Source organism: Danio rerio, chromosome 17, assembly GCF_049306965.1.
Source record: "Danio rerio strain Tuebingen ecotype United States chromosome 17, GRCz12tu, whole genome shotgun sequence".
In the NCBI taxonomy this organism is placed as follows: Eukaryota; Metazoa; Chordata; class Actinopteri; order Cypriniformes; family Danionidae; genus Danio; species Danio rerio.
Genome location: NC_133192.1, coordinates 51,419,305 through 51,444,310, shown reverse-complemented (window position 1 = coordinate 51,444,310; position 25,006 = coordinate 51,419,305). Strand labels below are relative to the sequence as shown.

The window sequence follows — 25,006 nt, the reverse complement described above, 5'->3', positions numbered from 1 at the left end:
TAAAATAATAATTAAAAAAAAGTACCTAAAACTTATCATTAAGGGTGTGTTCACACATGCTGTTTGGCTCTGTTGGTTCATTCGGTCCTAAAATTTATATAAACAAAAAGCAAAACAAAAGCAAATTGTACATAGTCAAACATTGATTTACTTTGTATTCAAATTTACATATCTGAAATCCTACCAGCCTTTCCAACCAAACCTCAATAAGCACACTCAAAAAAAAAAATGAAAATCAGGTTGACGTCAGAACCCAACATCAGGCTGACGTCAGTGTCCAACCCTAAACAGATATTGCATTAAGGCTACTTTCCAACGCAACCTAAAAACAGCCAAATATCACTATGTAATAATGTTATAGCTTGAAGTTGTGTGAATAATAACAATATAACATCTAGCAAACGTTGTGTTTTGGTTGCCATTAGAGATGGCTGGTGTAAAACTGACGTTTCGACACGATCCCGAAGTGCAAGTGTTTTGAAACACTACACCCAAGCATGATCCAAAACAGCCAGGTGACATGACTAAGGTGATTAAAAAAACCCAGGTCACGTGACTAATGTGTTTCGAAACCCAAGGACATGTGACTACAGCGATTCAAAGCATCGGTCATTTCAGAAGTGTTTCGAGATCTGGCAAATCTGGGTTCAACTGACAGGGTCCAAATAAATCTTCTGTAGCCTAGTGCAGCAGTTCCCAACAGAGGGGACCCAGTCCACAAGGGGGCCTCAGCGAGCTTTGTGGGGGTTCGCGTCACATTTTAAAAATGTCTTAGCAATAGACAATTAGGAGAATGATCATGTTGCCTTAGTTCATTTTATCCCCTAGCTCAGTGGTCCTTAATCATAGGTGTGTGGATCAACTGGTACCGGGCTACACAAGAATTCATTAATTAATTATGCTGTTTTATTATCTGAGTCTGAATGATCTTTTACTTTTATTTTGAAAAAATGACCGTATTCTCTGGCTTACATCTCGATCACTTAAGCGCCCAAATTTAACCCACAAGTAGCAAAATATGTAAGAAGCAGACATCTCTGGAAAGTTTCTTTGCAACAGGAGAAAGGCCCAGTGAAGGACCCACAGACTGCCAAGGTATGGATTCGCAACCCATTTGTCAGCAAATCAGGTGAATCCAGCATGGCTCTGCAAGAAAATCAACTGATCGAGATTCCAAATGATGGCGGCCTTTTGGGGCCGTTCACATATTGCATATTTCTAGAGTTTGCACAGGTTGGTTCTTTCCAATGGAGGTGCGCGGCATGACCGCAAGTCACATGACAAGAATTGATAGCTCAGCTTCAGCTTGTATTGATTATTGACATTTAAGTGAGACAAATTTTCTAAGACAAACACAAAACATGCAAACACTGCAGTGCTTTGTACTTTTCTCTATAAATAAAACTTGTATCAGAGCGACAGCAATGTTTTATTAGCTTGTCACCCTCCACGCCACCGATGTTTCCTTTTATATTTTACATTAGGCTATTATTTGTGCATAAACATATCTAGATATAGTAATAAACATACTATTACTAAGCAAACTTACATAAGCGATAATATCATTTAATGTGGAGGGGGGCCTTACAATATTTTCCAGGGGAAAAGGGGGTCTCAAGCAAAAAAAGGTTGGGAACCACTGGTTTAGATGATAGTGAAATGAAGCGTTCTGAACTAGTGAACCATTCAACTCAATTATATCGAAAAAAAAGTTCATTACTCAAAGCTTTTCAAATCACAGCTTAATGAGGCCCTCTTCTGTTTTGTAAAATTGTCAAATATTAAAAACCGACCAACACAATCATGTAGTAATACTACAATAGTATTAAATACAAATTACCCGATTACTGTAGTCTTTTTACATAGAAGGAATAAAGAACATATACACCACCTATGACTGTAGTAAAATCAATGTGTTCAAAAATATTTACGTTTATTGTATTCCAACTGCTCCTGCACCCACTCGGTTCAAACAAGAATCAAATCAGGGATTGCTGCATGCAAGGTGAATGCTCGAAAGAGGAGGCTATGGTACCGAAGCTTTTGCGCTGAACTCGCCAGCTGGCCTCAGTTTTACACTATAAAACACCATGTTTTAGCATTTATTAAAAATAGTTAAATAAGTAAATCAACTAATACACTTTAGTATGGTTCAAAAGTTTTTAACTAAAAATTACTATTGTATTTTAGTTGAACTACTGGTGCATGGGACCAGTGCAGTGCTTTGAAATAGTAGAAATGTAAATAACTGACGCCTCATCTCTTGTTATACATTTTAATAACCCACTAGGGTGTTTAAACCTTTGATTCAAAATTCGAAGCAGTCACCAGGGTATAGGCAAAAATGAAGCTTCGGACATCACTGATCATGTGATTATGGCAAAATTAATTAAGCTCTGGTACACTGCTTCATTGTGAGATTATTTTTTAAACATGCTTTGACGCCTTGGTGCACAGCGTCACATCACTAGATTCCAGCATTCATCATATTCAAATAAACAGCATTTTGACTAGAGCTGTTTAAATTAGACCAACTCTGTCAAGTGTGAACACAACCTAAGATGTGAAAATCCATTGTAGAACGCGATATTGGAGGATGAACAGATTCCCATACCAATCCTGTATAAATTTTGCATTTCAGTAAACATTTGCTACAGATTCTTAAAGAGACAGTTCACCTAAAAATTAAAATGTACTCACTATATACTAACCCTCTTGTGGTTCCAAACCCTTTTGACTTTCATTTCTCTGTTAAACACAAAAGAAGACATTTTGAAAAAAGCTGAAAACTGGTAACCATTCACATCCATAGAAGTAAAGGATTACAGGTTTCCAAATTTCTTAACAGAAGAAAGTCAAACTACTTTGGCACAGGTGAAGGCTGAGTAAATGATGACAGAATTTTCATCTTTGAGTGAACTTTCCCTTTAAATGTACTCTTTTTAAATCAATAAGCCCTTACATTGTTACTTATTTATATCATATCACAAAATAGTGCTTCAGAACTTGACTAAATTTTAATACAAAATATTATTAGCAAAGAACATCACTAGCAGGAAATGGTCCAGCCATGCAGTTACGCATTCTCTAAGCACATGCGGTGTGTCAGATCTTTATGTGTTTTGGTGATCATGTAATATGTTACATGGTGCTTTTTTTAAACACTGTATTGCACATTAAAGACCAATACGGTATATATCACATGCCTAATTTGAATGATAATAAATCAATGACCTGCCAATGAATCAGTCGGGCTCTAACAGTGACATACTGCATTAATTCATTCGTGTTCTGTATTAACAGTACAGTAGGTTTCCCAGTATAAAGGTTTTAATGACTATTGCTGCACAAATTCTTTGGACCAACCGATGCTTTAAAACGTATCGTCTAGAACCGCTATACAAGGACAAAGGGCTACAGAGACCTGATTATATATATATATATATATATATACGACTCTGTATAATGAGGATGTGGCATTAACTGTGCCACCATAAAGGGCAAAAAAACACACCCTCATTTAATGGTGTGGAGAAGCAAATGGCCTTCAAATGGAGGTGGATGTTGAACATCCTCAAGAGATTTAAACTGGTGACCAGTCTGATTAGAACAGTGAAAACAAAGCAATAACAACATTAACTTCCTCTGCAGTCTTTCAAAAATCATGTCGACCTTTTTTTTTTCCTTTCATTGCTCGATGCTGGTCAGTTATGGTCATTGCATGGTCAGCCAGATCCAGCAGGCCCAAACAATCTGTTTGAACTGAAGCAGATACACAGCCAGCGCCGTCTGCAGCTCTTCGCAGGCTCGCTGGGGTCTCCGGCGGTCCGTACAGTATAATGCTAGACCCAACGCTGACAGCAGCAGGAACAGACAGGTCAGCAGGGCCAGGTGCAAACGGCTCTGTGGGGTGTCGTATACTGAAACACAAAAGTCAGAGTGACATACTACCTTCTTTAATTTGGATTCGTAACAGCTTAAAGATACATAAATATTGTTTAAAAACATTTATTTTTATCAGGTTATTAAATACAGTTGTGTGGCAGCAGTCTGTGAATATATCCAGCTTCTAATAGTAAAAAATATATAAATGTTATTATTTATAATCATACTTCATAAAAACCCCTATTAGCATGGAATGTTAGTCTTGTTTATAAATCTGCCGCTATGCTGACACATAGGCATTTGTAGCTCCACCTTCTTTTGAGAAGAGCACAATCCCATTCGAATTTAAAGTGACAGTCACCAAACGGCACAATTAGGATAAAAGCCGAAAAGGGGCAGTTTTAAAGAGTTATGATAAAATTTTAGAAGGCACTTAATTTACATCTTTTGCAAAGGGTGCATAATAGGGTTCCTTTAACGAATCATGCTTTTTAAATATTTGAATAATCAAGCTATTTGTGAATGTGAAAGGACTGTGAAGTTTTAAAGTGCATAATAAACAAGTTAAAGTCTCTTAAATCAATTCTGAATGCCTGAAATAAGTCACTGTAAATTCCGTTCTACGTCAATCTATAAAACACTGGTATAAAACCAGGATTAAATCATAAGCTACTTGTAAACAATGTCAGCAAGTGATGGGAGAAATTAAGTTTTCATGGCTAAAAAATAATTGAACAATTGGCCTTGGTAAAATAATTCAAAATACCATATGCATGGGAAACAAAACCATGTAAATAGTATAAAAACTTTTATTTAATTAACTTAATTTAATTAGAACTAAACCAGCAAACTACTTCTTATTTTCTGACTGACTAATTTGCTGGAATGCTCACAGTTTTGAGATATTGTTATAGCTTTTTATTCTCTTTTCGTCATCTACAGTATATGTTTATCTGCTCTAATACAATCTGTGTGGTAAAAAGCACTATAGAAATTCTGATGAATTGAAATAAGAAACATACAGTATAATACAAATTGGTGTGTTTATTTCCGTGCTCTTTATACATCACTTGGAATCTATTTATTCTTTTTTCCTTTTGCTTAGTCCCTTTATTCATCAGCGGTCGCCCCAGCGGAATGAACTGCCAACTTATCCAGCATATGTTTTACAAAGCGGCTGCACTTCCAGGGAGAACATGCAAACTCCACACATACGATAAATGCCAACTGGCCCTACTGGGACTTGAACAAGCAACCTTCTTGCTATGAGGTGGCAGTGCTAACCCCTGGGCCACCGTGTCACTGTTTGGAATATATTTGGAAAACAAAATCTAATTTTAGAGGCTAATAATTTATTTTTTATCTGTGCAAGTACAACAGCATTTATTTGATCGAAATTCTAAAATATTTGAAACTATTAGTTAACAATGATCTATAGGAACGCATCAGAGGTGCATTTTTTACTAGATAAATAAGAATTCCACTATGCTAACAGCCTTAAAAAAATAAAACAAAAACATTAAAAACAAGGCTACTTGGATTTGCATGGATGGCATATAACTTAATATAATATTTCAAAATTGAAGCACCATCCATGTGCACTGTAATAGCCACAGAAAAGTGCAACTCAAAATCCAATGTACCAGAGGCCTGATGTACAAAGCCAGTTTGGGTTTTAAACCATAGCTAATTTTGCATTTAGTTTGAGCAAACATTCTTTGGGCTTAAGAAAGTGGGTTGACTGGGTTCTATTGACTGATTTGCGTTGATATACAGTTGAAGTCAGAATTATTACCACCACCCCTCCCCCGAATTGATAGACCCCCTGTTTATTTTTTTAACACATTTTTAAACATAATAGTTTTAATTACTAATTTCTAATAACATTTTTTTTAATCTTTGCTCTGATGACAGCAAATAATATTTGACTAGATATTTTACACTTCTATACATATATACGGATAAGACACTTCTATACAGCTTAAAGTGACATTTACCTTAACTAGGTTAATTAATTTAACTAGGCAGGTTAGGGTAATTAGGCAAGTTATTGTATAACGATGGTTTGTTCTGTAGACTATTGACAAAAAAAAAAAAAAAAACAGCTTAAAGGGGCTAATAATTTAGTTCTTAAAATGGTGTTTAAAAAAATGCTTTTATTCTAGCCGAAATTAAACAAATAAGAGTTTCTCCAGAAGAAATAATATTATCAGACATACTGTGAATTTTTATTTTGTTTTCGGTCTGTTAAACACAATTTGGGAAATATTTAAAAAAGAAAAAGAAAAACGAAGAGGGCTAATAATTCTGACTTCCCAAACTTTTGTTGCTCCTTGTCAATGTGCTTTTTCAAATTCATGATTGTTTTCTGTTAATTATATGTCTTAATCTTCAACAGAGAAGTGAACTGCTGAATCTCTCAAGGAATGAATCAAACTGACTCTCTCATGTGTTGCATTATTGGCCATTCGCTGCACATGTACTTTTCAGGTACATGCACTAACCTCAAGTTGACAGAGAAAGTTTATTTCAAGTACTGTAAAACCACTTAACCTGATCTTAACATGGTTGGATTTTTCTTTGGTTTTCTCAACATAAACTTTACTTTGCAACACAGAGAGTTTGTTCAACAGGCCTCAGAATGCATGCATGCAAAATAATAAAATAATAATAAAATTGGTAACACTTTACAATAAGGTTCATTAGTTAATGCATTTACTAACATGAACTAATCATGAACAACACGTGTACAGCATTTATTAATCATATTTGAACATTTACTAATGCATTATTAACATTCAAGTTCATGCTTGTTAACATTAGTTAATGTACCATGAGTTAACATGAACTAACAATGAATAACTGTATTTTCATTAACTAACATTTATTAACATTAATAAATACTGTAGTAAATGTATTGTTCAATGTTTGTTCATAATAGTAAATGCATTAATTAACATTAACTAATGAACCTTATTGTAAAGTGTGACCAAATAATTAAATTAATACATAATGAATCATTCAAATCAATCAATCATGCATTTTTTCATGCATTATTGAGATCCACCACACTGTTTAGTTTACTTACCTCCTAAACAGTCATAATACGGAATGTCTGGAACCCAACATATAAAAGATGACAATCAGCTTTTAGGCTCGAGATTTAGCTACTCAAAATCTTCGTAAAACCATAAAAGAGTACAGTAATCAAATGTGGAATCACAGTAAATGTTGTTGGGCAACTTTTTGGTGTGCAATGACTAGTCGGTCTATTAGCAATGCACATCATTGCTGTAATATACATGACTAGTCCATATGGAACAAAATATATCCTCCACACACGCACGCATGCATGCACGCACGCACACAGACACAAACACAAACACAAACACACACACACACACACACACACACACACACACACACACACACACACACACACACAAACACACACACACACACACACACACACACACACACACACACACACACACACACACACACACACACACACACACACACACACACACACACACACACACACACACAGCCCAACAGAAAGGAAATTGTTTTAGAGCTGAGTCTCATACATCTCTACATTAGTAACAACAAGACTATTATATCTACAGTATGGAGTCAGAAGTGACAATATTAATTGTATAACCTTTATTGAATTTTGTTAAAGTCTTTCAACAAGATGAGATCCTAAGAGAAAGACAAAATTTAATTACCTTTTTTTTAAATTCCTTGTTTCATTACCACAACGATCTTATTGGCACAGATTGCATGCTGCCTAATTTGCATGTATAATTAATCTGGAAAGTAAATCACTTGGGCACAATTGTGCATCCTCCTCTTTCTTTCTTTCTTTCTTTCTTTTTTTTTCAAAATGAGAGGAATTATTAAGCGCAGCTCTCAAAGAGAGAATCTTTTACAAGCCACTTCAGCATGTTTAATTTACTTAGTACTTTAAGTGCCAGCTCTTAATAACGCAGAAATCCACTAAAAGAGCAGTTCAAAAGAGACTCTGGGGATTTGAGGGACTGCTGGAGCAGATTTGTTTAAATTGTCTCACCATGAACAGTGATCTCTGGCTCTCTGAAGCGAACCCGTCTCTCAGTTTTTCTCTTGCGCGATGGGTCTGACTCCACATTGCTCACATTTGACCTTTTTAGGATAGAGGTGGGCAGTTTTTCATGTATGACCTAAAATCAGAAAGAAAAACACTTACTTGCACAATGTTTGATAGAGACAATATTAAGGTTGTCTGACTGTGGTAGTAAACTTAAGACCTTCAGCTGCAGATTCCTGTAACCTTTTGGCATTAACACACAATTTTCATGTGACTTGACTGTGTGCAGTAAAATGTCATGACATTTTAACAGCAAGAAGTAGCAGAGTGGAAAACAACAAGCTGAGTTGTGGGATAATGATGTGATTAATCTACAGTAGTGTAAAGAAACAAATTATAAATACTCAAACTACTGTAATAAAGTGTTTTTTTTTTCCTCAGGAATTGTAATTTATTAAGTAGTTTTCAAAATGTGTACTTTTACTTTACCTTGAGTACATTTTTAATGCTGTATCTCTGTACTTTTACTACTTTCACAGTCTTTTTACAGTCACTACTTTATTTATTTATTTTTTGTCTATGGGGACTAGAACAATCAGTCCTGTGATTCCTGTCCAATCAAATCGCACATAGAAGTAAAGAGGTAAATCGCATAATAACAAACTACTTCAAGACATGGGCGATTTATAAATGCAGTAAACTGTTTGGAAGCATTAAAAGTGTCCAAGAAGGTGTACAAAATCTAAAGACTGTTAAGATGCATGTTACTGATGAGAAGATGATAAGTGTTTACTGTATGAAGACCGAAATGTCCCAAAACACTCAGCAGACACAAGACGTCAACATGACGTCAGATTAAAGTTGTACCCTAATGTCGTGGGGACGTTGCATTTTGTTTGGAAACAAAAATCGTGTTGACATCAGAACCCAACATCACATCAACCGTCTAACCTAAAATCAACAATATATCAATGTCTACAATGTTACAGCTTGACATTGTGTGGATGTTACTACTATGACGTCTATCAGACATTGGATTTTGGTTGCCATACCTAATGAATAAATGTCAGTATTTGACGTCTATATGACGTTGGTTTAAGATGTTGGCTCGACGTTGAATTTTGGTCACTTTTTAACAACCTAAAATCAACAAAATATCAACGTCATTTGACGTCATAATTGGACATCAAAATAACATTGTCCTTATACAATGGCTAGACAATGAATTTATTTAATTTTAATTATTAATTAATTTAATTTTTATTAATTTTTCTATGGTTTTAATATATTTCATATTTGAAGTGCTTTGGCAATACTGTACTTAATGTCATGACAATAAAGCAACTTGAACTTGAATTTTCGTCATCTGACATCAAACTAAATCGAACCTAATATTAATGTCTTATGATGTTGTGTGCCTGCTAGGCAATAGTTAATGCACTTTTACACATCTACAAATTACAATGTAAATGCATCAGCTTTTTACAGGGTAATACTCACTACCCACTACTCTTGAGTCCTTTTGAAAGGTCTACTTTTTATTCATACTTTGAGTAATATTTACATCAAATACTTTTACTCTACTTACACTACATTTTTAGGCAAGTCTTGTAAAAATAATTTTACTTGAGTATGATTTTTCAGTACACTGTCCACCACTGTGACCCCATAGACAGTAGAATTGCAATGCATTTAAAAATACACACATTTCATGTAAAAAAAAAATATTATCTTTCTAACTGGTCCAACTTTCAGTTTTTCGAAAACTGACCTGGAAAACTTGGAAAAATCTTATTGACTTAACATGGGAACATGTTAAATAAACACAAAATCTTACAAAATAGAAGACACCATCAAGCTTGTGTAAAACTATATTAAACTGAGTACACAGTTGTTCCCCTAAATTGCAAGAGCAACCAAAACTTGCCTATTGACTTATAATGGTGAAGAAACTCCCATGCATTCATTCATTCATTGATTTATTCATTCATTCACTCATTGATTCACTCATTCATTTTCTTTTCAGCTCAGTCCCTTTATTAATCAGGGGTCACCACAGAGGAATGAACTGCAAACTCATCCAGCATGTGTTTTACGCAGCGGATAGCCTTCCAGCCACAACCCAGCACTGCAAAACACCCGTACACTCTTGCTTTCACACCCACACAATCACTATGGACAATTAAGCTCACTCAATTCACCTATAGTGCATGTCTTTGGACTGTGGGGGAAATGCTAAACTGTCCGTAGTGTATGTGTGTGAATGAGAATGTATGGATGTTTCCCATCGATAGGTTGCGGCTGGAAGGGCATCCGCTGCGTAAAACATTTGCTGGATAAGTTGGTGATTCATTCCACTGTGGTGACCTCAGATTAATAAAGGGACTAAGCCAAAAAGAAAATGAATGAATTAATGAATAAACAGGGTATCATAGAAAATGTTACTGAAAATTCTTTACACCGGATTCTCTTTATAGTTTTACCTTAGTTTTAAGAGTGTCTTGTAGTGTGTATGGCTCTTTTCTGTGTCGTAGCTCAGAGTTTCTGTCTTTATGGCTATAAGAGATGCTGCTCAGAGCATCGCTGAAAGACTCTGTGGCTGAGAACCTCTTGGATAGTGTCGACACACACTCTCCCAACGAATCTGCCAAACACAAACAATAAGAGGAGGACATATTAGTAGACTTCACTTCAGCAAATAAAGGAATTCACACATTTGTTAAGCAGAGAACCATTTAGCACTGTACCTATGACACAGGTGATATGTTGTGGCGAAAGCATTTTTCTTTCAGAATGCTGAGTCTGCAGCCGAGTTTGACATTGGTGACACATTGCTTGCCCTATACAATACATTTTTCATCATCTACTGTAGGAAACAGGCAAGGGTGAAGATGCAGAGCGACCCGGTCTCTGCAGAAAACTAGCAAAGCATTTTTGCTCGCAAAAATGCCCTGGCCTCAAACTGTCAAATGCACGATGGCGGCTTTTCAGCTGCAGATCTAAAGCACCATCAGCCTTGGACAGAAAGTGCATGCTTTGGAATAAATGTTTGGTTGTTCGGGTGATTTACCTCAGCTGTTTTTTATTGTACAGAAGGGTAAGTACAGTACACTTAAATGTAGTGCAGCTGCCTTGCTTCCTCCCTGAGTGGTCTAACCTAACCCACCCAAAGCCCTGTAAGTATATATATATATATATATATATATATATATATATATATATATATATATATATATATATATATATATATATATATATATAAACACAATATAATTTTGCTTTAACAGTTAAAAAAGGTGACAGATTTTAAAACTATTTTCACTCATGTATTGCTAGGAAGATTTTTACAATTTTAAACACTGCGATTAGCTAATCTAGAGGCTGCGATATGATATTTATATGTATTATTTAATTTCCCCCACCCAGACCAGACCCCACCCAGAATGGTTCTGAATGACGTCTGTGTGTGACAGTCTTACTAACCAATTGAGTGAGCACACTTTAGTTCTGCCCAATCAGAATAGCGCAATTGAAATATGGGAAATGGCTACAATGAAAAAAAAAAAAAAAAACACTTCAGAAGCATCAATAGACTAATTGATATTAAAGAAAAGCAGGACATCGGTAATATGGGAAAATTTTGGTTTCAAAGTCACAAACACCGAACAAAACAAGTAATCTCTAGCTGCGTCCCAAATCGCATACTTATGCACTATTCTACGCCATTTTGTAGTATAAATAGTGTAAGTAGTTTGTTCACACTGAAAACTTTAAAAATAATAAGTGCACTTTAATTACCCGGATGATGCACTCATTCAGCTGCTAAAATTAAGTGTGTGGAATGATGGACACTTCACGCACTCAACGACCGCAGGTTTGCTTACGTAGCGGAAGGGGCAAAATTCTCCTACGAGAGTGATTATAGCGCCTCCCGATGGTCAATGCGGTAATACTCCCGGCAGGTATTACTTGATAATTCGGTTGTTTATTTCACTGATTTGGCAACCGTCAAACGTCATCAGGGAAACGCTTTGAACATCCGCCTAGTAAAAAAACATTAGTGTGCCATTTGGGACACCACTACATACATATACTATCCTGTTGAGTGTGTAAGTGCTTAAGTACATAGTTCATGAGTGCATAGTGTGCCATTTGGGACACAGTTTCTATGAATTGTTGCCACGGCATGAGCAAATACAACAACTGTTTTCAAAATCATCTTTTAGTCATAATAAAGACTATATATATATATATATATATATATATATAAATATATTAGACTTAGACTTAGAAAACTTTATTGATCCCGCAGGAAATTGCTTGCGTAATGACTGCCATAACACACAAACACAGAAACACAAAAACACAAGACAGAATAAATAAATTAAATAAGTGAAATAAGTCACATAAATCCAACCAATCTATAGAAGGAAACAGCCACAATACATAAATACACAAACTATTATATAAGATATTACACTTAAAAGAATCAGTGGTAACTAATACTATTAAGTCATATATCAAGTAATGAAAATAATATTAACCAAAACCAATAACATTACACATAAAACAATTGCACATAAAATATTTTAAGTAATAAAGTGATACAACACTCATTTAAAAAACAATGATATTGCACTAAAAATATTTAACACCTAAAAAAACTTACAAATATTGCACCTAATAGACTATTGCACATCCTAAAACATAATGCACAAACTTCTACACACTAAAACCCATAATAAGTAAATATACTGCACAAGCAGCAAGGTATTGCATAGATTACTGTAAGGGTAAGTGACTGAGGGAGACGTTATGAAGTCTGATAGCAGTGGGAAGGAAGGATTTTCTGTGGCGTTCTACATTGTACATAATTGACCGAAGTCTGCACAATGTTCTCCTTTCAGCCACATAAATATATAGTCTTTATTATGACTAAAAGATTATTTTGAAAACAGTTGTTGTATTTCCTCATGCCGTGGCAATACATACATATATACATACATAATAAAGATTTTTTGTTTGTTTGTAATGATATATATTTTGGGAGTTTCACAAACATCTTAAACAATCCTGTGTACTGGGATGAATGTGCTCACTGCACATATGAAGAGCTAATAAAATGTATAAAGGAATCAAAACAGCACCAGCAATTAAAATCTGCAACAAAGAGATGCATTTCTGACACTTTCTGACAACTATTAAGCAATTAAAAAACAAGCACGAGCACTCTGACATTTGTTTCATCTTCTGTATTTTTAATGGTTTACAAATCTTTAGTCTGTACTCATATTTAAAAAGATTTGCACTAGAGTGTATTATGCAGGTCTTGTTATACTTGTTTGGTGCACACCTGTGTTTATTTTTTATATTACAGAATTTTTTTTAAAGTGATTTCTCATAAGTCCATGTGGAATCAAATTGACTGTTATATAAGTGGTTCAGTTACTTGTATATTCTGTCTTGCCAATCTCAGCATAGACGGTCGCCAGCAGCTCCAGACTCCGCGCTGTGATGGGATGATCGTTACCTAACGCTCGCTGGTGGATTTTAGTGGCCTAAATGGAGAAAGAAATTCAAGAAAATACAATTACTTTACATTTCTTCAGGTTTATTCACTTTTGAAGCTTTCTGTCATATTTAGGACTGCACAATATGCAATGTTGTTGAGTATTGCAATAAAATATTTCCCAAAAGAAATGTGATTTGTATTAGCTATTTTGTATTGATTTATTGATGTAATGACTATACTAAAATAAACTGGAAATATACAGTGCTCAGCACAAACTGAGTAAATCACTTTTTGAATATGAATATTTTTAAAAATTAACATTTTTATCCATTTCTCAGTGAATATAGATGATGTATTTTAGTGCATTTAAAAAAAAAACAGTTTTTTTAAACAGATATATGTATTAAAATAATCCTTTAGTCACAAACATATTTAGAAATGTAAAAATAATACAATTAAATTCAATCAAAATATAGAGAAACAAAATTAGAACAAAATTAAAAAAAAAATTCTCTTGATTTTTCCTTTGTATTGAATTTGAATTTAATATTTTACTACAACATATAAATTTGGGGGTACTAGTTTTTGAACAGTTATCATAAGTTATTTTGTTAGATAAGCTCCAGATTTAGCTTCAGTACTGACTAATTTAATGTATATGCACAAATACAATAATGTAAAGCACCGCATAAAAAATCTTAATTAAAAAAAAAAAAAAATATATATATATATATATATATATATATATATATATGTATATATATATATATATATATATATATATATATATATATATATATATATATATAAATTTTTTTTTTTTTTCAGGGTAAAAAAACAATGTTGAGGTACAAACATTTATGCACCCTCATGTGGTTTCAAACTGTTTGAGCTTCTTCTTTTGAACACAAAATAAGAAATTTTAAAGAATGTTTGAAACCATTGACATCCCTAGTTGGAAAAACAACTACCATGGAAGTCAAAAGTTCCAGGTTTCTAACATTCTTCAAAATATCTTTCGCTTGTTGTAAAATAACACAAATTATTATTATTTTTTAAAGAATGTTGGAAACCTGTAACCATTGACATCCATTGTAGGAAAAAACAACTACTATGGAAGAAAATGGCTACTGATTTCCATACTTTTTCCAGCAAATATATATTTTTGTGTTCAACAGAAAAACGAAAATTAGACAAATTGTGATTTTTGGGTGAACTGTCCCTTTAATAACTAAAAACCTTGTCAGATATTTTCATTCCTATTGACTGTTGTCACTTACTTTAACTTCCGCCGTTAGTGTTTACTTTCCACTATCTGCTCAGACTAGGTTAACCTTTGGGCCCAGTCTAGCGAATAGCAAAATAGCACCTGCTATATAAGCATAAACTCTATCTAATTGGTCAATTTTGAATAAACAACCAAGGCATGCAACAAATAAACTCGTCTCATCAGATTAATGTGAGTATTCACACCTTTTTACAGTACAGATATTGCATATAAAATTATCTCTAAATTTCTATTGTGCAGTCCTAGACTAGTTATATTGCATATTCTATATGATAATGTTCATACCTTGCCACTGTATTCCAAAGCAAGATGGGGTCTGAAAGAAAGGACAGAAACATTAGAAATAAAGGTACAAAAGGCATCACACACAATTTTTTTTTTCTCTCACATTAACAGGGTTCAACTTAAAGGATTTTTTCTACTGGCCTGATCTGACTTTTACTTGCCCTATCAAAATTTTCACTGGCACCATCAAAAAATAAAAATACATAATTAAATAATAATAATAATAATAATAATAATAATAATAATAATAATAAAAGAAGTTAATAGATATTTCTTAGCCACATATTTTAAATAATGTGTAAAAAATAATGTCTGTGAATCTAGAATTTAAATATTTTAAAAATGTTAATAAATATATAATGAGCAAAATTCATGCACTCCTTATTGTTGAGCCCTGCATTAGAAAAGCTTGATTAAATACATTGCATTGTGGAACATAATATTCCTACAAGCTAAAGTTCCATTCATACATGCATATTTATTCAGTGTACATACTGCATGAATAAAACAGCATGGAAGCACGTGCATCACAGTCTCAACATCACTGCACGTGTGAGGGAAAAGCTTGCATATGTCTGTTATTGATTGCCAAATCTATATCATTGATTATGCCTTTGGGACTTGGTTGACCCTTTTCTATTACCAGAGCCATAAAGAGTGAGAGAGCAAGAGCGTATATGTCAGACAATGTCACATATTTTACCCTTATATACCAGATGAATCATTGATATTGATATGGTTTATGTGAGTAAAAGCAATGACAATCCATTATGAAATGTGTCAGAGGAGATCAAGCAATACACTTTAAAATGAGCAGTTCAGCTAAAAAAATGAACATTCGGCCATCATTCACTCACGCTTGACTGGATTAAAACTAGTTTGAGCTTTTTATTCTGTTAAAAAAAAGAAGGTGTTTTAAAGAATGTTGGGCGGCTGTAACCATTGAAACAAATACTATGAAAGTCAATTGTAGAATGTTTCCAGCATTTTCAAAATATCTTCTTTTGTGTTCAACAGAACTCAAACTGGGGTGCATTTCCAAAACAATGATTTAACTCAAGGCTGAACAATTATAGTATGATGCATCATTTGGGAAAAGAATGTTGTAGTGACGAGTGTTTTCCAAAACCCACGAGTTCTCTGTCACAGATCTATCATTTGAACCAAAGTTATAAAGTAAAAATGCAAAAAGTGATGCTCTAAACGGGGGTGGTAACAACTTCTTTAGAGAAAAACGCTTTGGTTACTAAGTAACCCTCCACGTAATCCATGTATTAATCCACGTATTAATACACGTATGGGGATTTCGTTCAGAAAACCAATCGTCTGAAAGAGTATGTAAACAGGCCAATGAAATGCCAAATGAATTGGCAGCGTCAGCTTGCGCACCTGATGCTTGTTGCCATCAATTTAGCATAAAAGCACAGCCAAAGCAAGAAGACACTAACCTTTTTAAGCTGAAGAGACAGCTAAGGAACAATCATTATGGCGATGCAATATAGCATTTGGGTAACTTTAGTAAACAGAGCGTTCCCCTTCGGATGGGGAACTTCAATGCTATAAGTGGATTTAAACCACGTAATGGGAAATGTCTGAAAAAGCCATAATGACTGCACCTTACCTTCGCTTCCGATGAGAGGATGACCAGGCATTGCTTGGCCAGGAATCTGCAGGGCTCACCTAAGCAGGGAACTTTACTGACAGAGTGAATAAGCGCACATATCTCCGTGTTAAGGAGAATGGCGCAGCAAGCGTGTTTCAACACCTTATCCGAGTTGTTTCCTTAATCACCAAAGGTTACCTAATACCCTTGAGGAAACCGGCTCCACTCGTAGATTTGAAAACCTTGCAAATATATTAGGTGTCGCCCCAGCCCGCAGCTCTATTGATGTCTCTAAGAGAGGCGCCGCGTACCACGCCCAAGAGGATGCAAAGCTCCGAGTGGAGTGCGCATGCACTCCAGGAGACACGGCTCACCCTGGCTCTGGTAAGCAAGGGAGATGGCATCCCCTATCCAGTGGGCCAACCTCTGTTTCGATATGGCACTTCCCTGCTGTCAACCACCATAACAGACAAAGAGCTGATCAGATGATCTAAAGCTCTGAGTGCGGTCCGGATAATTGTCAAAGAGCGAACTGGACAATGTAATGAAAGAGCTGGCTCTGCCTGCTCCGTAGGCAGCGCTTGCAGGCTCACTACCTAGTCTTTAAACAGTGTGGTAGGAACCTTGGGCACATATTCGGGGCGGGGTCTCAGGACAACATGAGAGTAAGCTAGCCCAAATTACAGGCACGAGTCACTGACCGAAAAATGCCTCCATGTCCCTGACCCTCTAAATTAGGGGTCTCAAACTCGCGGCCCGCGGGCCATTTGCGGCCCTCATTGCAATATTTTGTGGCCCGCGCCGACCGCTGTACTCTGACAGAATCAGCGGAGCGGGGAGAGAGAGCGCTCCCCGCTCCGCTGATTCTATCCGTACACAGCGCGCTTGTCACTCAATGCGCGTTGTCGCGCGCGTTCTGATCAGCTGTGTTGTCGCGTGCGTACTCAAGAGCGGGTGATATCACGCGCCTACTGAAGGGCGGGACCGAGGGTGTGTCGCGTCGCAGGGGCACTTTTGATCATTTGATTGCCGTGAGATTGTGTTGATATTATAGGTAGATACAGACTGGTACAGACTGATGTGACTGGAGTGGGGTGGGGGTGTTTTATTTATACATATATACGCCTTTTTTAGGTGAGGGAATGGAAGTTTTGAGTAAATTCCCCCACTTTTTTCTCTAGGACTTCAATAAGTCAAAGTACAGGTCTAGACTTAATGATGATCATCTTCAAGCCATACTGAGGGTCTCAACTGCTTCCGCTCTAAAGCCAAATGTGGTTCAGATTTGTGAGAAGAGGCGCTGTCAAGTCTCTGGCAGTAAGGAGTAGGCAAAAGATGCCATGTTCAGAAGAACTGTTCATAATCTTCACTCAATGTTCTATTAATGTTCAGGACACTTCATGTTCAGAAGAAATAATTAAAACTGTTAATAATGACATTTGAGGACTTTTTTTTTTAAATCCCTTATGCGGCCCAACCTCACCCAGACTTTGCCTCCTGCGGCCCCCAGGTAAATTGAGTTTGAGACCCCTGCTCTAAATCAATGTCAACGTGACCAGCAGAGCTGTCCTCAGGACAGAAATAAAGATAATAAGTCGAGGTTCTAAGGTATCTGACGCAGGACGAGAACGAGGGCGAGATGCCAGGAGGGCATGAGAGGGGGGCGGGAGGGATTAAGTGAGAAACATCATGATGAGCGGAGATGGTAGCCACGTAACCTTGAGTGTGGAGGGCGACAGCTTGCTCTCGATGCTCTCCAGCTTCTCTTGTAGGAAAGAAAGTGCAACGCTGATCTGGCAATTTCGAGGGTCTTCTCTGTGAGAGACGCACCAATCAGTGAATAGACTCCAATTTAGGGCGTATGCGCGCCCGAGGAGGGGGCTCTTGCCTGAGTGATGGTATTAACCACCGCAGTCGGTAGGTTACCCAAGTCTTCCTCGCGTCTAAGGACCACATGTGGAGGTTCCAAAGATCGGGGTGAGGGTGCCAGATCGTGCCCTGTCCCTGAGAGAGTAGGTCCTCTCTCAAAGGGATCTACCAGGGGAGGGCCGCCGCGTGGAGGGAGAGCTCTGACATCCAGGTCCAGTTGGGCCAGAGGGGCGCAACTAGCAAGACCTGCTCCTCGTCCTCCCTGACCTTGCACAGTAACTGCGCGAGCAGGCTCACTGGGGGAAATGCATATTTTTGCATGCCCCAAAGCAAGCTGTGGGCCAGTGCATCCATGCCGAAAAAACCCATGGTCAGGAAAAAAAAAAAAAAAAAAAAAAACAACTGCAATGAGCATTCTCGGGGGAGGCAAATAGATCGATCTGCGCTTCCCCAAATCGCACCCATATCAGCTGAAAAGACTCGGGGTGGAGTCTCCATTCTCTGGATAGTAAAGGCTGCCGTGAGAGCACATCGGCTGCACGGTCGAGCTTGCCTGGAATGTGAACGGTGCACATCCATTTCATTCATATAACTCCTAGAAGAGCAGAAGGCGAGAAAGCTGATACATGCGATGAGAGTGAATATTCCCCATGCGGTTGATATACGTCACCGCCGACATGCTGTTCGTCCTGACCAGCACCAGAAAAAAATGGTGGAGAGCGAGGAACACCGCCAACAACTCTAAGCGATTGATATGCCAATGCATCTGGGTTCCTTTCCACAACCTGCAGCTGCATAACCGCAACACACAGCCCCCTAGCTCGTGCTAGAAGCATCTGTTGAAACCATAACATGACTGGACGCCTGTCCTAGAGGCACTCCGGCCTGTTGAAATGAGGGGTCGTTCCAAGGGCTGAGGGCGCAGCGACATAGCGTAGTAACAGTGACTTGGTGTGTGCCCCCAAGTCTGATTTATACTTTGATCTATACTTCTGCATCAAATGTGCACAGTGATGCCAGCTTAGCGACTTTGTCACTATTTTTAGCAACTTTTTAAATGATTTAACACTGCGTGTGTGAGTAATTTGTGTGACAGTTTTGTGACAGTTTAGGAACTTGTCTAAGTTTATTCCATCTGAGAGATTACTGCAAATACACTACACATCTATACTGATATACTGTATTAAAAAAAACAACAAATTTAGTTAAATTAACATGCTTACATAAAGTGTAGCAAACATATAAATACCCCTTTAATAACCATATTCTGTTAAACAAACAGAAACGATTGGATGTGATTACGTCAGTAATATGCAAATTGTCTTTGCCATATTCTGACGCTGACCCTGATGTGCACCTCTCAAAAAATATACTGTAACTACATGTAATGGCGACACGTAGTGCAAGGGCTGTAATTAACTGGCTTGATACCAGAGACAAGTGTGGGGAGAGGGACTCAACCCAATGTAGCAGAGCAAGTCTAAAAATGTAAAATATAAAAACATTAAAAATGCTAAAAAGTCCCTGATAAAAATATCTGTTAATTAATACTTCCCTTATTTTGTAATTCACAAGTGTTTTGAGTTTACTTTATGCTTTAAATTGTTAAACATTCACCAGTTCCCACCTCTTTCTTCCTTTACGGAGTGTGAGTTTAAGCTTCTTCTAAAGTAAGTTAGCTAAGCATTACACACATTTCAAATCTAATGTCAAAAAATCCACAAAATAACTCACTGCTACACGCAGTCACTTTATGCAGAAGTATAATTCAGCCTTAAATTATGGCAAAACTAACATTTTTGAGTAATCTATGCCTGTAATATGAGTAAGTAAAGCTATTTTGATATTATATAAAATATTATGTTGATTTTCTTATCCAAAATATATTAGAGCAGGTCAGTGTTTGTGAAAAGAAGCGTGAGTGGGAAAAGATTGTCAGGCAAACACTTGATTGGATCTCTCACTATCTAAAAAAAGCTTATATAACTACTCTCTTGACATTGGAAAACACTTGACAGAGAAAACAGTCAGCTCATATGAGTTTGAAGAAAGCACTAGTATTGTTTACCGTGCAAAAAATAATATACATTAACTCTATGGGGTTAAATGGATCATATATATATATTTTTTTATTTTTATTTATTTTATTTTTTTTCATTTTCTTGTCGGCTTAGTCCCTTTATTAATCCGGGGTCGCCACAGCGAAATGAACCGCCAACTTATCCAGCACATTTTTAGGGAGCGGATGCCCTTCCAGCCGCAACCCATCCAGTACACACACACACTACGGACTATTTAGCCTACCCAATTTACCCATACCACCATGTCTTTGGAATTTGGGGGAAACCAGAGCACCCGGAGGAAACCCACGCGAATGCAGGGAGAACATGCAAACTCCACAAAGAAACGCCAACTGAGTCGAGGTTCGAACTAGCGACCCAGCAACCTTCTTGCTGTGAGGCGACAGCACTACCTACTGCGCCCCTACTTCGCCCTTAAGCAGTGCTATATAAAATAAGAAGAGTAAACTTTGATTTAATCGATTGCTTTGTATACATCTGTGTCCTTCATAATTTAGTACAAATATATTCATGCAGACTCTCCCTCATCTAGTTTTAAAGCTATATGAGTTTCTTTCTTCTGTTCAACACACTTCCATAGTAGAAAAGAAAATTATCCTGCAACCAGCATTTTTCAAAATATTTTCTTTTGTGAACTCAGTTAAGAACAATTGAAAAATGAGTAAACATTAGCAAAATTGAAATTTGGGTGAACTTACCCTTGAAAGCAATGATTTCATACTCAATTCTTGGAGGGCCGCAGCTCTGCATAGTTTAGCTCCAACCACCTCCAACTCACATTTGCTCAATAGTCTCTAGTAGTCTTATACACCTTGGTTAGTTTGGTCAGCTGTATTTGATAAGGTTGGAGCAAAATTGTACAGGGCTGCGACGCTCCATAAATTCTGTTTGAGACATATGCTTTAAAGCAAATGAGCTACGAAAGCAGAAGAGCATAGGTGGTACTAATGACATTTATGAGTAGACCAAACTGGTCAATAGAAAACTGGGAAAAATTTGCCTTGTCTGATGTGTCTCAATTCCTGCAGTGGTGTTCACATGGTAGGTTCAAAATTTGGCATAAACAACAGGAAATCATGGATCAACCCTGCCTGTTGAATCACTGATTCAGGCTGCTGCTGCTGCTGACACAATGGCAGCCAGTGCCTAGCGGTTAGAGAACTGGACTTGTAATACAAAGTTAGAGAATAACCAGCACTCTCTTCCACCCTCAATCCCACAGTTGAGGTGGGTCCCTTAAGTAAGGCACCGAACACCCAAACTGGTCCCCGAGAAGCCCACTGATCTGTGTGTGTGTTCACAGGTGTGAATCTCTATGAATAAAAATATCAGCAAAATGCTTAATATAAATAGCTTGTGGGATATTTTCTTAGCACACGTTGGGCTCCTTAGCACAAATGGAGCATTGTTTAAACTTCACTGGCTACCTGAGCATTGTCATTCTCCATGTCCATATATTTATGACCACAGTGAAACCCAAATTGTGATGGCTACCTCCAGCAGGAGATCAGGTCACAAAGCTCCAATCTTCTCAAAAGTCTTTTTTTTTGGTTTGTTTGTGTGTACTCTACACACCAAATTTTAATCTAAAAAACTAGCAGCAAGAGTATTATGCTATCATAACAACATGTACATAAATCTCTGAAGAATGTTTACAGCATACAGCATAGTAGAAAAAAAAAAAAAATGGTCCAATAAGAGATAGACATTCCCACTAGCTTCCCACACTGCGAATTGAAATACAAAGCCAGATCAATGAAGTTTCCTGCCATGCCACATTCAAAAAATGTTGCTCTTTGATTAAACAACTTATTAAAATAAGCTGAAACAATACAATTTTTGATTTTTTTGGAGGAAGAACTTAATTGTTTCATGTTTAGTCAAAACAATTGTAAAAACTAACAAGCTAACTTATTTCATGTTGTCCCAACACAAATCACTTGTGTGGAACCCAACATTTTTACAGTGACAGCAATGACATTTCGCTTGGACACAATTTTCAAGACCCAAATAATATTGTAATTTATAGTTTTATATTTTTTTAAATAGTAATTTAATTAGTCTGCTGCAGTTGTGGTCAAGCAGCAAAGTACCTTGGTTGATATGCTGGAATGAGATTTAATAGCTTTAGGAAAATCATCAAAACTCTTTTTTGACATTATTGAGTGAGATGCTACTGGTCTAATCTGATTCAATGATTTGGGTTAAGCTAAGCTAAAAAGTGCAAATGGTAATAGTTTAATTTAGTTTCATTTTCATCTGCTCTTCCGTGGCTGGGTCGCTGGGGCAGCAGTCTTAGGAGAGAGCCCCAGACTACCCTCTCCCCAGACACTTCCTCCAGCTCCTCCAGGGGGATCCTGAGGCGTTTCCAGGCCAGCCAAAAGAAATCCAGCTTGTGCTGGGTCTTCCCCCAAGGCCTCCTCTTAGTGGGATGTGCCTGGAACACCTCCCTATGTAGGCATCCGAAACAGATGCCCGAGTCACCCCAGCTGACTTCTTTCAATGTGCTGGAGCAGAGGCGCTACTCTGAACTCTGAAGTAATCTATAAAGGTGCACCCTGCTAACCTAAGAAGAATCTTATTTCGTCCACTTGTATCTGTCATCTTGTCCTTTCGGTCATGACACATAGCTGATGACCATAGGTGAGAGTAGAAACGTAGATTGACCGGTAAATAAAGAGCTTTGCCTTTCGGCTCATCTCCTTACTTACCACAACAGACTGGTACATTGACCGCATTACTGCTGCCGCAGCACCAATCTGCCTGTCAATCTCATGTTCCATCCTTTCCTCACTCGTGAACAAAACCCCAAAATACTTGAACTTCTCCAACTGGGGTAAGGATTTTTCTCCAACACGGAGATGGCAAACCACCTTTTTCTGGTGGAGCACCATGGCCTTGGACTGGCCAAGGTGCTAATTCTCATAACATCCACGTCATACTTGGCAGCAAACCGCCCCAGTGCATGCTGAAGATGTTCCATGTTCGATGAAGTCAATAGAACAACATCGTCTGTGAAAAACAGAGATGAAATCCTGTGGTCACCAAAGCGGACCCCCTCCAGCCCAAGGCTGCACTTTGAAATTCTGTCCATTAAAAATGTGAACAGAATTGGTGACAAGGGACAGCCTTGCCGGAGTCCAATATGCACTGCAAACAAGTCTGACTTATTGCCAGCATGCGAACCAAACTCCTTTGTTCATTCAGGTATAAGACAGCCCTTAACAGAGCACATTTTGTCTGGAGCTCTGTATTATCCTCTGATGGTAAACATGACTCACAGGCTTCAGTGCACTTGAACATCTGTCACAGAAGCCTAAGGCTCTGTAAAAACCAAACAAAGAGGAGGTTAAATGACAAAGACATGTATGACAAATTACACTGGCACCAAAGATAACAATGCACATCCTTCAGCTAAATCATATATGACTGACAACTTACGTATTTTATCCATTTAGATTCTGCTAAGTCTATTTTTAAAGCATCTGCAACCAGTATTAGGAAGCTATTAAAGAAAAAGTAGAGCACATAGACAGAAAGCTCCATTTGATCCCCAATTCCTGGCACCTATCTTTAATTTAAGCATGGCTATACAGAGCATTTCAGAATGCCAGCAATAGCCCATACACCTCAGTCAGGCCCATAGAGGCATGAGGATCCATTACAGGCACCCATCACAACAAATCCGGGCACACGTGTGCTGTGATTCCTTCTGGAGCTGGTGGAAATGTGCGCCCCGTGCCAGAGATATGGCACTCACGTACTCCTGGCTGGAACTCATGGCATGTGTTTGAAGAATGGTGCTATTTGGATGCCCTCTGGGTGTATATGGAGAATTTCAGATGGAAGAGGCAACACATTCTATGAATCCTGTATTTATAATGCTTAATAAAGATATTGCTTTAGATCTATAAAGTGATCTTCAGCTGTTCTTTGGCTCATAATCATAGAATAATTAATTCAAGTGCTATATAGCAGCTATAATAAACCTTTAATGGTTTTCCAGTGGTTCTTTGGGTGATTACCATGCTATTTAGCACTACACTCTATAACAACAACAACAACAACAACAACAAAAATAGTACTAAATTTACATTGTCATATAGCAGACACTTTTGTCCAAAGTGACTCACAACTGAGGAGGCATTCAGCGATTCTATAACAAGACATGCTACTACAAAGAAACTGTTTCTGATTACAAATTTAAGTGCAAGATTTAGGGGGTTGGGGGGCAATTTTGGAAAAAAAAATGTGTGGTGCAAATGTGCAAAATTGGTTAAAGTGTTTATTCAAATAACAAAGAGATGAAAGAGCTAATTTTACAGTTGGTTTGTCAAGCCCACTCACCTATGTGTGGCACAGTCACATTTAAATGGCACTTAAAGTATAATTTCCCAATATTGCAAGCCAA

General features: G+C 37.2%; 1 protein-coding gene across 3 annotated transcripts in view; it reads right to left on the bottom strand.

Annotated features, from left to right (window-relative positions):
* Positions 1-1,899: 1,899 nt before the first annotated feature.
* si:dkey-206p8.1 overlaps positions 1,900-25,006 on the bottom strand; it is a 60,814-nt gene continuing 37,707 nt past the window's right edge. For 2 of the 3 annotated variants that reach the window (XM_073928668.1, XM_009293275.5), the window contains exons 5-10: positions 15,043-15,073; positions 13,407-13,515; positions 10,441-10,601; positions 7,961-8,090; positions 6,974-7,000; positions 1,900-3,920 (exon numbers count right to left, since the gene is read on the bottom strand). In XM_073928668.1, coding sequence (XP_073784769.1) covers positions 3,715-3,920; positions 6,974-7,000; positions 7,961-8,090; positions 10,441-10,601; positions 13,407-13,515; positions 15,043-15,073 — 664 coding nt within the window. In that variant the 3' untranslated portion in view covers positions 1,900-3,714. The remainder of the gene's footprint in view (positions 3,921-6,973; positions 7,001-7,960; positions 8,091-10,440; positions 10,602-13,406; positions 13,516-15,042; positions 15,074-25,006) is intronic. The other variant, XM_009293276.5, reaches the window with a different exon arrangement.